The 14,682-nt window shown below is 42.6% G+C and overlaps 2 protein-coding genes across 2 annotated transcripts in view; one reads left to right on the forward strand and one right to left on the reverse strand.

Annotated features, from left to right (window-relative positions):
• The first annotated feature begins 4,624 nt into the window (after positions 1 to 4,624).
• Positions 4,625 to 5,695, forward strand: LOC110486062 (C-reactive protein). The gene is made up of 2 exons (XM_021557381.2): positions 4,625 to 4,736; positions 4,948 to 5,695. The coding sequence occupies exons 1-2, from the start codon at positions 4,679 to 4,681 to the stop codon at positions 5,568 to 5,570; spliced, it is 681 nt and encodes a 226-aa protein (XP_021413056.1). The 5' UTR covers positions 4,625 to 4,678; the 3' UTR covers positions 5,571 to 5,695.
• Positions 5,696 to 6,421: 726 nt separating this feature from the next.
• LOC110486061 (egl nine homolog 1) overlaps positions 6,422 to 14,682 on the reverse strand; it is a 43,483-nt gene continuing 35,222 nt past the window's right edge. Inside the window, exon 5 of the mRNA XM_021557379.2 lies at positions 6,422 to 9,043. Within this exon, the coding sequence (XP_021413054.2) occupies positions 8,988 to 9,043 (56 nt within the window). The 3' untranslated portion in view covers positions 6,422 to 8,987. The remainder of the gene's footprint in view (positions 9,044 to 14,682) is intronic.

Consider the following 14,682-nt stretch of genomic DNA (forward strand, 5'->3'; position numbering starts at 1 on the left):
CAGTGCGAAACAAACAACACAGAGTTACACATGGAATAAACAAACATACAGTCAATAATACAACAGAGAAAGTCTATATACAGTCTGTGCAAATGAGGTAAGATAAGGGAGGTAGGCAATAAATAGGCCATAGTGGCAAAGTATTTACAATATAGCAATTAAACACTGGAGTGATAGATGTGCAGAAGATGAATGTGCAAGTAGAGATACTGGGGTGCAAAGGAGCAAAATAAATCAATAAATAACAGTATGGGGATGAGGTAGTTGGATGGGCTATTTACAGATGGGCTATGTACAGGTGCAGTGATCTGTGAGCTGCTCTGACAGCTGGTGCTTAAAGTTAGTGAGGGAGATATGAGTCTCCAGCTTCAGTGTGCCACCCAGACCTTCTTGGAGAAAAGTATCTGGCGTTGAACTTGGTGGGAGTAGTTGTGTGTGTATTTTAAGCTAAGGACCCTCTCATCTCTTGCTTTCAGACCTAGATTACAAGGGTTGGATTTGCACCAAAACATTTAATATCAGCACAAGGCATGTACAAAATCTAGTATAATGATTTTAGCCTCATATACATTGTCTACTGGTGTCACATTCGTTGTATGGATGAGACCAAGGCGCAGCGTGATGTGATTACATCTTCTATTTTAATGAAATGAAGAACACTTCAACAAACACGAACATGCCGCTCTGTAGAATAAGTGCAGACACAGGCAACTAATACATAGACAATCACCCACGAATTACCCAAGGAATATGGCTGCCTAAATATGGTTCCCAATCAGAGACAACGATAAACAGCTGCTTCTAATTGAGAACCAATCTAGGCAACCATAGACATACAAAACACCTAGACTAGTAAACAACCCCATAAACATACAAAAACCCTAGACAGGTGCAAAAAACACCCCTTGTCACACCCTGACCTAACCAAAATAATAAAGAAAACAAAGATAACTAAGGTCAGGGCGTGACAACTGGAATCGTTTTTAAATAACAATATGTAAGCAGTGTGGGAGCACATAATATGTAAGCAGCTCCATGGTCAATCCGTGGTCTGCATTGGCCGTTCAGCATTTACGGTTGATACGTCCTCTGCAGAAGTCAGGACATTCATAGTTCTTGCTTTTCGCAGAGCAGCGCAGCCCTGTTGTGAAGGAAGTTGTCAGGGAAGTTTTTGTTTATACAGGACCTCCCGCCCCCACTTATTGTCAATGAATCATGTCAGTGCGGAGCCCTCTGCATTGTTACAAAAGGGGTTGAGAGGCGTACGGCGAAGCGGTACGGAGCTCAATTTGGGCTCTTGGTGCCTCCCGAGGCTTCAAAATTGCATCACATCATCTACACCGCGCCTCAAGCATAAATTGTCTCTAATGCCATCACACTGTAGGCCGGTGGTTCCCAACTCCGGTCGTCGAGTACCCCAACAATACAGTTTCATCTTAGCTCATTGACAAACACACCTGATTCAACTTCTCAACTAATCATCAGGCCCTCAATTAGTTGAATCAAGTATGTTTGTCTGGTGCTACAACAACGATCTGTGCTGTTGTGGGTATTCAAGGACTGGAGTTGGAAACCACTGCTGTGGGCCTATGGCTGCATTGGCGTTGCATGCCATTATCATCTGCAAAATGGGTTCACATGGCTGATATCCTGAAAAAAATAGTGACAATCAAATTAAACTAATTGGAGAGCTTATGACTGAACAAAAAGGTCATGTTCATTTGAGAATATAACACAGAAACACAGACAAATTAGAGACAGATTCCCTTCCCCTCTTTATTGCAGGATTGTGATCTGTGATTAATCAACCTCAACACTAGTTAATCTTGAAAAATTGTTGTTATATTGGTGTGATGAACCTGTGTGTGCTTGCTTAGCAGCTTAGCTTCCTCCCTCTCTGCATACAACCCAAGGTGTACAACAACTCAAACCAGGGCCCCATGGCCGGCCATAGCCTTTTGGGGGCCCTAAGCGAGATATTAAGTTTTATACAAATATATATATATAATTTTTGCAGTTTTAAAACACATTTCATACAATTCTCCTCATTTTGCCATGGGGCAGAGGGAACATTTTGCAGTTTTAAAATGAATTTCATGCAATTCTACTTATTATGCCATGGGGCTGTCACGCCCTGGCCTATTTTGTGTTTTCTTTATTATTGTGGTTAGGCCAGGGTGTGACATGGGTGATTATGTGCTTGTCTTGTCTAGGGGTTTTTGTAGATTGATGGGGTTGTGTTCAGTGTAGTATTCTAGGTAAGTCTATGGTTGCCTAGACTGGTTCTCAATCAGAGGCAGGTGTTTATCGTTGTCTCTGATTGTGAACCATATTTAGGCAGCCATATTCTTTGGGTATTTCGTGGGTGATTGTCTCCTGTCTCTGTGTTTTGCGCCAGTTAGGACTGTTTTGGTTTTTCCACGTTTTCTTGTTTTGTATATGTATATTGTTCACGTTATCATCTTTATTAAAGATGTTCAACCATAACCACGCTGCATTTTGGTCCTCCTCTCCTTCCCAGGAAGAAAACCGTAACAGGGGCGGAGAGACAATTTAGCGGTTTTAAAGCTTATTTCCTGCAATTCTACACAATTTGCAATTGGTTGGAGGGAAGTTTTTGCAGTGTTTCATGCAATTCTAACATTCTAAAGCTCACAAGAAATAGCAAGCATTTTTGAAGCCGTCTGTTTCAGATACAAGTTTTAGGTGTGGTCTTTAACTTTTTTTTTCTCTCTTTTATTTACAAGGTACAAGTCAACAACAGTATTTGGATATGTGTGAACAGAATATGAGCTTATAAATATGAAAATGTAATTGGAAGTTTATAGTGTCCAATTAAACTTAAACGTTGCTTTAAGTCTGTTAAAGTGGCACTACATCTGTGTGAGACAAAACCATAGAGTGGGCATAAAGTTCAAATCTGCGGCAGAAGCTGTCCACCGTCTGGCCTGGATACAATTGTTAAAAGCCCAGTGCAGTCAAAATCCTGATTTCCCTGTGTTTTAAACACTATGAGGTTGGAATAATACTGTGAAAATTATGATAATGCCCTTTTAGTGTAAGAGCTGTTTAAAAAGACTGCCTGAAATTTCAGCCTGTTTTGGTGGGGTGGAGTTTTGGCCTGCCTGGTGACATCACCAGGTAGTAAATTAGTTAATAGACCAATAAGAAAGAGTTACACATTTCTCTGCTAATAACAGTTTTCAGTTTTCCCCTCCCCAGTCAGACCACTTCCAGAAAGCCCTAGCAAAATTCTTGCTTGAGAAATTGCTCTTTGCTAAGGAAGCTATTTTTGTTAATTTTTGACCATTTTGTATTGAAAGCAATCACAGTAAGGTACTTTTTTTTTATTGAATCCATGTCACGGTTGTCATAATAACATTCGGACCGAAGAGCAGCGTGAAATCGGTTCGACATTTTATTAGAAGTGAACCGCACAAAAAAAAACTATAAAGCGCAAACGACACGTGAAGCTATGGAGTGCTCACAGGCAACTACACATAAACAAGATCCCACAAAACACAGTGGGGAAATGGCTGCCTAAATATGATCCCCTATCAGAGACAACGATAAACAGCTGCCTCTGATTGGGAACCATACCAGGCCAACATAGAAATAAAACAACCTAGATTACCCACCCTAGTCACACCCTAACCAAAATAGAGAATAAAAAGGCTCTCTATGGTCAGGGCGGGACAATCCAAAACATACAATCTACTTGCAGTGCTCAGCAACTACACCACACCAGTCATCCAATAGACTCCCATTCAGGGCGACATACAGAAGTATCCAGGGTCAATGCCCTGCTCAAGGGCATGTCGACAGATCTCCCACAAGGCCAAACACGGGGACCCGAACCCTCCAAGATCCCCCACAGTTCCCCAATAGCTGCCCCTCAACCATCTGAGACCCCTTCCACAGTCCCCCCCCCCCCCAAAAAAAAATAACAACAAATATTTTACAAAAAGCCCTAAGAACCCCCCCACCAATGCACCAACAACCAAGAAAATTGACTAAAGAGAAAAAAGAAAAAGACAAAGGAAAACAGGAAACAACAATGCAAAAAAACAAAGGACATCAAGGACAACTACAATCATAACAGCAAGGCCAACGGTATATGTTTGAGTGCATGTCTGGCACTATTTACGTGTGTGCGTGTATATGTGTGTATTTGAATGAGAGTATGTGTATACGCATGTGGACAAACACCTGCACGGCATCAGTCTCAGGCACACCAGCATTAGCTGTAAAAACACTGCCCCTCAGTGTCATTCAAACTTACTTTTTAGTAAGTTTTATTTCAACTTTATTTTTCTAACTTTTATATGATGTTTTCTCAATAATACCATTACCTAATAACTGTGTGACAATGCCGACTAATACACCTGTTGACCTAGAAATTGGTTTGACCTAGAAAGTCTGATGGCAGAACATAAAACATCTTGATAAACTGGCAATGTTGATCAATCATATGAATTTAGATTCTCAGATGACTCTATTTTCTAATCTAGACCAATATCAAAAACAAGGAAGTGGGGAATGTGTTGTGTCTGGCTGGCATTCATAAGAGCATACAGGTAGTTCCTCCCATTTTCAGTCCGTTTTCTATACTATAAATAGGAATATCCTTTGAGGATGTGTCCATAACATTAGTGCTTACTCCAAGTGAAACTACAAAATGGAGCTGCAGACATGGCTCCTGATGGTCTTTACGTGCTGCTATGCTGTGCCACAAGGTAAGACTGAAATCTTGGAGATGGCCCAAAATACTATCATGAATTGTTGAATAATTACATGTGTTTCAGTAGTACTTACTGTATTTACTATACTAATAGGATTGCAAAATTCCCTGTAATTTTCCTAAGTTCTACAAATTTTCAAACACTACATTTTGAAAGTTTCCTCCCTTTGCAACTCTAATAACGAATCTTATTCTAATTGTAACAGACATGTCAGGGAAGCAAATCATTTTCCCAGTGAAGTCAAACACCGCCTATGTCAAGATAACCCCTGACATGAACAAAATCTTCTTTGCTGTGACTGTCTGCGTTCGATTTTTCACCGACTACCAGACAAAGGAGCTGACCATTTTCTCATTGGCCACGCCTTCTCATGCTGATGGTTTTGTAATCTTCAGGGGAGATGGGGGAAATTACAGGGTGTACATTGGGGACCAAGGTATCTATTTCTGGGGATTGCCAGACAAAATGAACGAGTGGAACTCTGTTTGTGGGACGTGGGATGCCAGCACAGGATTGACTCAACTGTGGGTGAATGGGAAGCCAAGTGCAAGGAAAGCGCTCCAAGCCGGCAGCTCCATCTCTGGTACTCCCAGTATTATTTTAGGTCAGGACCAAGATGCATACGTTGGTGGGTTTGATGTGTATGACTCCTTTTACGGACATGAGACTGATGTCCACATGTGGGACAGAGTGCTCTCCCCATGTGAGATCCAAAGCTACATGAAGGGGGAGGTGTTATCTCCAGGGAATGTGGTAAACTGGAACGCACTAAAATACACAAGGCATGACTATGTGGTTGTTGAGAGGATGCAGAACCTGACCTGTTAAACATTTGACCTCAAGAATCACAAACAGATCATTTCAAACCATGCTTAGATTTGTATACGATCATGTGTCTGTTATGCGTGGGAATCGTGTGGAACAGATTTCCAAAATTAAAATCACTTGGAGCTGATTTCCTGGTTGTTTTTTCAGTCTTTTATGTCCAACAATGAAAATGAAAAGAAGAAAAGTGTTGGGGGAGGAATAACACCACCCAGGTGCCAAATTTGGCCTGCGTGCCACCAGCTGGGGAATCCTGCTGTAGGGGGTTGTATCAATTATGTATTAAAACACTAGATTGTTGATTATAAAATTTGATTTGATATGTATTGGCCATTGAGAGACTTTAAAGCCACTGTCCCCCATATGGGTACTTCTCAGGAGCAGTCCTCCATAGGAATGAATGGAATGCTACATTATTTCAATTTAAGGGCAAAATTACATATATTTAAGCATTTATTTGTTGTAGAGTGAACAGTAACATTCGTATTCTCAAAAAATTATACTTTAAGGAAAAACTATTTTTGTTTTGTTTGTTCATATAATACAATTTAAAAGTATGCATTGAGGTGTCTGTTATGTAATATGCTTGACAAAGTGTTGGAGGTGTACAAAAATGGTGACAGTCACTTCAAAATAGCGCCACCTGTCAGTCATCTAGTGTTTATATGCACCATTGGTTTGTATGTGTGCTAGAGCAGATGGAAGTTATGGCTCCCTGCGTGGAGGCCACGTCAAGCAGTGTTCGGAATAAAGAACCAAAAAGGATGTAGCTGTGCCTGCCCACTTATAATGGTTGATATCACAATGCCAAATTACTTTCTCATTTTAATAAAATCTCAATAGTAAATACAATGAAAATGTACAACCACATCTTTATTAATAGTTTGTGTTTCCATGACAGCCTAATTTTTGACACCACAGTAAAGCAGACAGAGGGCTTTTTACTGTATCACCCTTCCTCCAGAAAGGGCAGGTGTAGAAGAGAGCATGTTGATGGGCATGGACAGAGAGTCATAGGATTTATCATGACCATTGTGGTCTGCACACTCCTGACCAGGGGGACCATGCTGTACAGAACTGTCTACCCCTCCAATACCTCCTAAAGCCCCACTGAAGCAGAGTTGGATGGAGTTTGTGATCAACACCCTGGGAGTGGCAGGGTGGATGATGTCCATACTGGCAATTATTCTGTTTCCCCATTACATTGGGGTTGTAGCTTTGGCCATCACCTCCATCACCAGCATCCTTGGGCCAAGTGCACTGAATACCTCAAGTGGAATTTGTCCATAGACAAGGTGACGGTCATTGGCTGGAACATTTCTCATCCTGGCCGGTACCGCTCATCTGATCTTTGTCTTCTTGGTTGCTCTTGATGTAAACTCGAAAGCCAAAAACGTCCAAATCATGTATCATCTTGGTGTTTTTTCTGAATTCAATAGGTGGGCCCCTGTCCTGCTCCTGATAGTAGGGACCATACTCCTGGTTAGAGCAGAACAAGCCAGACTCTGCTATTCACTCAACCTCTCTCTAACAGCTCTGTACAGCGACTGTCATTTGCTGTTACGTAAACAGTGTTGGCAGAGCTATCATCAACATTTATTTAGGGAGTTTCCTCCATATTCCTTGCACATATTTTATTCCTTCATACATTTGTAAACACCAAAAGAGTAGGGACTAGAAAAAGGTCATTGGCTTTCCTGTGGATGTGATGTGAGACAACACCTGGGAAGAGAAGCTCCTGAGGAGACTCAGCAATGAAGGGATATAATTCAGACATGGGTGAAAAAAATGTATATTTCAGCTGTGCTTGATTGAGCTTGCCCTTTACAATGGAACCAATTGAAAGGTCAGTAATTACATACTGGAATTTATATTCAGTATGCAAACAATACATACATACACTGCTCTCTAAATGTTGTCTTATTTACATGTCAACTGATTTATTGATAAATGAATAGATCAATGGCAAATAAATACAGTTTGAACAAAAATTCAAACCAGCGAGTTCGGATACTAGCCCAACGCTCTTAACCGCTAGGATACCTGCCGCATTCAGTTGGGTCTGCCAATTCTCCTGTTGATAAACTCATTGGTCAGATGTGACCACATGATGGCGATGGTGTATAGCCAGAGAGAATAGTCATGCCGGTATTCTTGCAGTCGCTCTCACTCACTTTCAACCTCTGCTCAGTGGTTAGTGAAGGTATCGCACACATGCATACGTGCAGATACACACACACACACACACACACACACACACACACACACACACACACACGCTGTAATGATGAGACCATACAGCAGTAGACTAAAATTGCACATACAAAACCCACCTTTTTACATAAAAATCTACTTCAGAACTGCAAGGCTAATAGGTAGGTGTCAGTTTTTGTTTTTTAAGACAAAGGTGATATTAACATCTGCAACAACTGACAGATCACTGCAGGTCAGGATGCTCCTGTAGCGCACACAGGGCCGTGTTCATTAGGGCACGCAAGGAAAACTTTTAAAACTGTTTTGCAACGGAAAACGAGCATGTCAGTTTCAGTCCATTTTCTTCTGTTTGGTGCCCAATGAACAAGACCCAGTTACCAAGCAATGAGTGACAGGACACAGAACAGCACCGCAGTCAAAATATACCTGCAATGTGAAAATCACTACCGCAGTTTGCAAAAAATGTGAAAACTTCTATCTTATTCGAGTCAGTGCAGCTCGAGCTATTAATAGCCTTTTTTATTCAACTAAGCCAAACCGGGCCGTGACTAGTTGTACTGTACTGGTCTGGCGTGATTGCTCATCATCCTAGAATTGTGATGCAAAGGATAATGTGAAAATAAAGTATCCAAATTAGCGCAGTGCGGTTTGAGTCGGCCCTATAGTGCGCATCAGGCAATAGCCGGACAGTGTCACAACCTCCTGTCGAGGGACATCACACACAGTCTTTTGTACCTTTTTTTATAACACTGAGAGATCCATCCGATGGAGACCACGACAACCCGTCTGACAGATAAGTACATATGGGTACACTTCTTTCATCACCCCAAAATTCACAACAATATTTTTTTTTGCATTCGGTTCACTTAATACATATTATTTTTCTCCATAGCTCATTTTTACACCGGCATTCTTCACATAATAAAGCCCAAAAATCAATGCAACAAGCAAAAACAGAAACTTGGCAAATAATGATGATTCCTTGCAGTGCAATGACATCACATTCAGGGTCTCTGTGTGTGTTGTGTGTCAACTTTGGATATTGGATATAAGTTTAAAGAAAGCAGACTATTCCAAGTTGGGTTCTTTCATATCTCTCTCCTCTACATCCCACCATCCCTTTTCCTTCCCTCTCTCCCACCATCCATCCCTCTTTCCCCATCTGTCCACAGCAGCAGCGGGTGATGGCAGGACGCTTCTCTCATATTAGCTCAGATCCGACGGCTTGTTCAATTCTACGTTTACTCCCTTTTCTCCTGCACCTATAGGACGGAATAGAGAAGGAGGGTAAGCGGGAGAGTTATACTTTATTCAATTTTATTCAACCCGTTAAGAAAGAATTCAAATGTTATTCATTTTTATTCAACCAGTTAAAAACAAATTCTTATTTCTTATGACTTCATATAAATTATTCTTTCTTCAAATCAAATCAAATTGTATTAGTCACATGCTCCCAATACAACAGGTTCACCTTACAGTGAAATGCTTACTTACAAGCCCCAAACCAACAATGCAGTTGAAAAAATATGAATAAGAATAAGAAATAAAAGGAACAAGTAATTAAAGAGCAGCAGTAAAATAACAATAGCGAGACTACATACAGGGTGTACAGAGTCAATGTGCAGGGTAATATGTTCAGGTACAGTGCCTTGCAAAAGTATTCATCCCCCTTGGTGTTTTTCCTATTTTGTTGCATTACAACCTGTAATTTAAATATATTTTCATGTGCATTTTATGTATTGGACATGCATAAAATAGTCAAAATTGGTGAAGTGAAATGAAAAAAAAAAACAGTTGTTTAAAAGAAAACAGGAAAGTGGTGCATGCATATTGATTCACCCCCTTTGCTATGAAGCCCCTAAATAAGATCTGGTGCAACCAATTACCTTCAGACATCACATAATTAGTTAAATAAAGTCCACCTGTGTACAATCTAAGTGTAACATGATCTGTCGAATGATCTCAGTATATATACAGTCGTGGCCAAAAGTTTTGAGAATGACACAAATATAAATTTTTCACTAAGTCTGCTGCCTCAGTTTGTATGATTGCAATTTGCATATACTCCAGAATGTTATGAAGAGTGATCAGATGAATTGCAATTCATTGCAAAGTCCCTCTTTGCCATGCAAATGAACTGAATCGCCAAAAAACATTTCCACTACATTTCTGCCCTGCCACAAAAGGACCAGCTGACATCATGTCAGTGAGTCTCTCATTAACACAGGTGTGAGTGATGATGAGGACAAGGCTGGAGATCACTCTGTAATGCTGATTGAGTTCGAATAACAGACTGGAAGCTTCAAAAGGAGGATGGTTCTTGGAATCATTGTTCTTCCTCTGTCAACCATGGTTGCCTGGAAGGAAATATGTGCTGTCATCATTGCGTTGCACAAAAAGGGCTTCACAGATATTGCTGCCAGTAAGATTGCACCTAACCATTTATCAGATCATCAAGAACTTCAAGGAGAGCGGTTCAAATGTTGTGAAGAAGGCTTCAGTGCGCCCAAGAAAGTCCAGCAAGCGCCAGGACCGTCTCCTAAAGTTGATTCAGCTGCAGGATTGGAGGCACCACCAGTACAGAGCTTGCTCAGGAATGGCAGCAGGCAGGTGTGAGTGCATCTGCACGCACAGTGAGGCGAATACTTTTGGAGGATGACCTGCTGTCAAGAAGGGCAGCAAAGAAGCCACTTCTCTCCAGGAAAAACATCAGGGACACACTGATATTCTGCAAAAGGTACAGGGATTGGACTGCTGAGGACTGGGGTAAAGTCATTTTCTCTGATCAATTTCCTTTCCGATTGTTTGGGGCATCCGGAAAAAAGCTTGTCTGGAGAAGACAAGGTGAGTGCCTCCATCAGTCGTGTCATGCCAACAGTAAAGCATCCTGAAACCATTCATTTTTTTATTTCACCTTTATTTAACCAGGTAGGCAAGTTGAGAACAAGTTCTCATTTACAATTGCGACCTGGCCAAGATAAAGCAAAGCAGTTCGACACATACAACGACACAGAGTTACACATGGAGTAAAACAAACATACAGTCAATAATACAGTATAAACAAGTCTATATACGATGTGAGCAAATGAGGTGAGATAAGGGAGGTAAAGGCAAAAAGGCCATGGTGGCAAAGTAAATACAATATAGCAAGTAAAACACTGGAATGGTAGATTTGCAATGGGAGAATGTGCAAAGTAGAAATAAAAATAATGGGGTGCAAAGGAGCAAAATAAATAAATAAATAAAATACAGTAGGGAAAGAGGTAGTTGTTTGGGCTAAATTATAGGTGGGCTATATACAGGTGCAGTAATCTGTGAGCTGCTCTGACAGTTGGTGCTTAAAGCTAGTGAGGGAGATAAGTAAGATAAGTAAGATAAGATAACCTTGCCATAAGGCAAAAGTGATAACTAAGTGGCTCAGGGAACAAAACATCAATATTTTGGGTCCATGGCCAGGAAACTCCCCAGATTCCCCAGGCGGGTGAACAAACATAAACCCACAAATTCTGACAAACTACAAGCATTGATTATGCAAGAATGGGCTGCCATTAGTCAGGATGCGGTCCAGAAGTTAATTGACATCATGCCAGGACGGATTGCAGACAGATTCTTGAAAAAGAAGGGTCAACACTGCAAATATTGACTCTTTGCGCTGGAGAGAGCACCTTGCCACAATAAAAGCCTTGGACACTTATGAAATGCTTGTAATTATACTTCAGTATTCCATAGTAACATCTGACAAAAATATCTAAAGACACTGAGGCAGCAGACTTTGTGAAAATTAATATTTGTGTCATTCTCAAAACCTTTGGCCACGACTGTACACCTGTTCTGGAAGGCCCCAGAGGCTTGCAACACCACAAGCAAACGGCACCCTGAAGACAAAGGAGCTCTCCAAACCGGTCAGGGACAAAGTTGTGAAGAATTACAGATCATTGTTGGGTTATAAAAAAAGATCTGAATCTTTGAACATCCCACCGAGCACCATTAAATCCATTATTTAAAAAAAATGGAAAGAATATGGCACCATAATAATCCTGCCAAGAGAGAGCCGCCCACCAAAACTCACGGACCAGGCAAGGAGGGCATTAATCAGAGGCAACAAAGAGACCAAAGATAACCCTGAAGGAACTACAAAGCTCCACAGTGGAGATTGGAGCATCTGTCCATAGGACCACTTTAAGCAGTACACTTTTAAGCAGTACACTCCAGAGCTGCGCTTTATGGAAGAGTGGCTAGAAAAAGTAATTGCTTAAAGAAAAAAATAGGCACACAAGTTTGGTGTTAGCCAAAACGCATGTGGGAGACTCTCCAAACATATGGAAGGAGGTAGTCTGGTCAGATGAGACTAAAATTGAGCATTTTGGGCATCAAGGAAAACGCTATGTCTAGCGCAAACCCAACACCTCTCATCACCCCGAGAACACCATCCCCACAGTGAAGCATGGTGGTAGCAGCATCGTGCTGTGGGATGTTCTTCATCGGCAGGGCCTGGGAAACTGGTCAGAATTGAAGGATGGTGCAAAATACAGGGAAATTATTGAGGGAAACCTGTTTCAGTCTTCCAGAGATTTGAGACAGGAACGGAGGTTCACCTTCCAGCAACATTTGAGTGGTTTAAGGGGAAACATTTACATGTCTTGGAATGGCCAAGTCAAAGCCCAGACCTCAATCCAATTGAGAATCTGTGGTATGATTTAAAGATTGGGGTACACCAGTGGAACCAATCCAACTTGAAGGAGCTGAATAAGTTTTGCCTTGAAGAATGGGCAAAAATCCCAGTGGCTAGTTGTGCCAAACTTATAGAGACATACCCCCAAAGACTTGCAGATGTAATTGTTGCAAAGGGTGGCTCTACAAAGTTGTCACGTATGCTCTCTCTCCAGCGCTCTAGGTCACCATGCTCCCGCACCTAAGCTGGATCGACAGGTTCCCGCGCCTTAGCAGAGGTGAACGCTCCGCTCCTGATACCCGGGATCGTCATCTTGGTCAATGTCATGTGGATGGAGCCGCGCGTCGGGGAGGGGGTGCAGTCACGTGTGCTCCCTCTCCGGCCTCTATGTCACCGGTCTTCTCGTTATGGCGCACACCTGTCACCATCGTTACGTGTATTATGACACTCACCTGGACTCCATCACCTCCTTGATTACCTGCCACTCCCTTTGGTTCCTTCCCCAGGCGTCATTGTTTCAGTTTCATGTCTTGACTTGCCAAAGGGGGTGAATACTTTCGCAAGCCACTGTAGGTAGAGTTATTAAAGTGACTATGCATAGATAATAACAGAGTATCAGTGGCGTAAAAGAGGGGGTGGGGGGTTGGGCAATGCAAATAGTCAGGGTAGCCATTTGATTAGATGTTCAGGAGTCTTATGGGTTGGGGGTAGAAGCTGTTTAGAAGCCTCTAGGACCTAGACTTGGTGCACCGGTACCCCTTGCCGCAGTGAGGTAGCAAAGAGAACAGTCTATGACTAGGGTGGCTGGAGTCTTTGACAATTTAGGGCCTTCCTTTGACACCACCTGGTATAGAGGTCCTTGATGGTAGGAAGCTTGGCCCCAGTGATGTACTGGGCAGTACGCACAACCCTCTGTAGTGCCTTGCGGTCAGAGGCCGAGCAGTTGCCAGACCAGGCAGTGATGCAACCAGATGATGCAGCTGCAGAACCTTTTGAGGATCTGAGGACCAATGCCAAATATTTTCAGTCTCCTGAGGGGGAATAGGTTTTGTCGTGCCCTCTTCACGACTGTCTTGGTGTGCTTGGACCATGTTAGTTTGTTAGTGATGTGGACACTAAGGAACTTGAAGCTCAATCTGCTCCACTACAGCTCCGTCGATGAGAACGGGGGCATGCTCAGTCCTCCTTTTCCTGTAGTCCACAATCATCTCCTTTGTCTTGATCACGTTGAGGGAGAGATTGTTGTCCTGGCACCACACGGCTAGGTCTCTGACCTCCTCCCTATAGACTGTCTCGTCGTTGTCGGTGATCAGGCCTACCACTATTGTGTTATCAGCAAACTTAATGATGGTGTTGGAGTCGTGCCTGGCTGTGCAGTCATGAGTGAACAGGGAGCACAGGAGGGGGGGGGGGGGGGGCTGAGCACGCACCCGAGGGGCCCCTGTGTTGAGGATCAGCGTGGTGGATGTGTTGTTACCTACCCTTACCACCTGGGGGCAGCCCGTCAGGAAGTCCAGGATCCAGTTGCAGAAGGAGGTGTTTAGTCCAGGGTCCTTAACTTATTGATGAGCTTTGAGGGCACTATGGTGTTGAACGTTGAGCTGTAGTCAATGAATATCATTCTCACATAGGTGTTCCTTTTGTTCAGGTGGGAAAGGACAGTGTGGAGTGCAATAAAGATTGCATCATCTATGGATCTGTTAGGGTGGTATGCAAATTGGAGTGGGTCTAGGGTTTCTGGGATAATGGTGTTGATGTGAGCCATGGCCAGCCTTTCAAAGCTCTTCATGGCTCCAGATGTGAGTGTTACGGGTCGGTAGTCATTCAGGCAGGTTACCTTAGTGTCCTTGGGAACAGAGACTATGGTGGTCGTGCTCTGCTTAAAACAGGTTGGTATTACAGACTCGGACAGGGAGAGGTTGAAAAAGTCAGTGAAGACACTTGCCAGTTGGTGAGTGCATGCTTGCAGTACACGTCCTGGTAATCCATCTGGCCTGTTTAAAGGTCTTACTCACATCGGCTGCGGAGAGAGTGATCACACGGTCATCCGGAACAGCTGATTCTCTAATGCATGTTTCAGTGTTATTTGCCTTGAAGCGAGCATAGAAATAGTTTAGCTCGTCTGGTAGGCTCGTGTCACTGGGCAGCTCTCGGCAGTGCTTCCCTTTATAGTCTGTAATGGTTTGCAAGCCCTGCCACATTAGACGAGCATCAGAGCTGGTGTAGTAC

Source organism: Oncorhynchus mykiss, chromosome 13 (genome assembly GCF_013265735.2).
Source record: "Oncorhynchus mykiss isolate Arlee chromosome 13, USDA_OmykA_1.1, whole genome shotgun sequence".
In the NCBI taxonomy this organism is placed as follows: domain Eukaryota; kingdom Metazoa; phylum Chordata; class Actinopteri; order Salmoniformes; family Salmonidae; genus Oncorhynchus; species Oncorhynchus mykiss.

What these genes read in the sequence shown, in the direction of transcription:
- LOC110486062 (XM_021557381.2), top strand. Translation starts at nt 4,679, where the DNA reads ATGGAGCTGCAGACATGGCTCCTGATGGTCTTTACGTGCTGCTATGCT. An exon ending in CTGCTATGCTGTGCCACAAG is followed by an intron (nt 4,737 to 4,947) that starts GTAAGACTGAAA and finishes TAATTGTAACAG; the next exon opens with ACATGTCAGGGAAGCAAATC.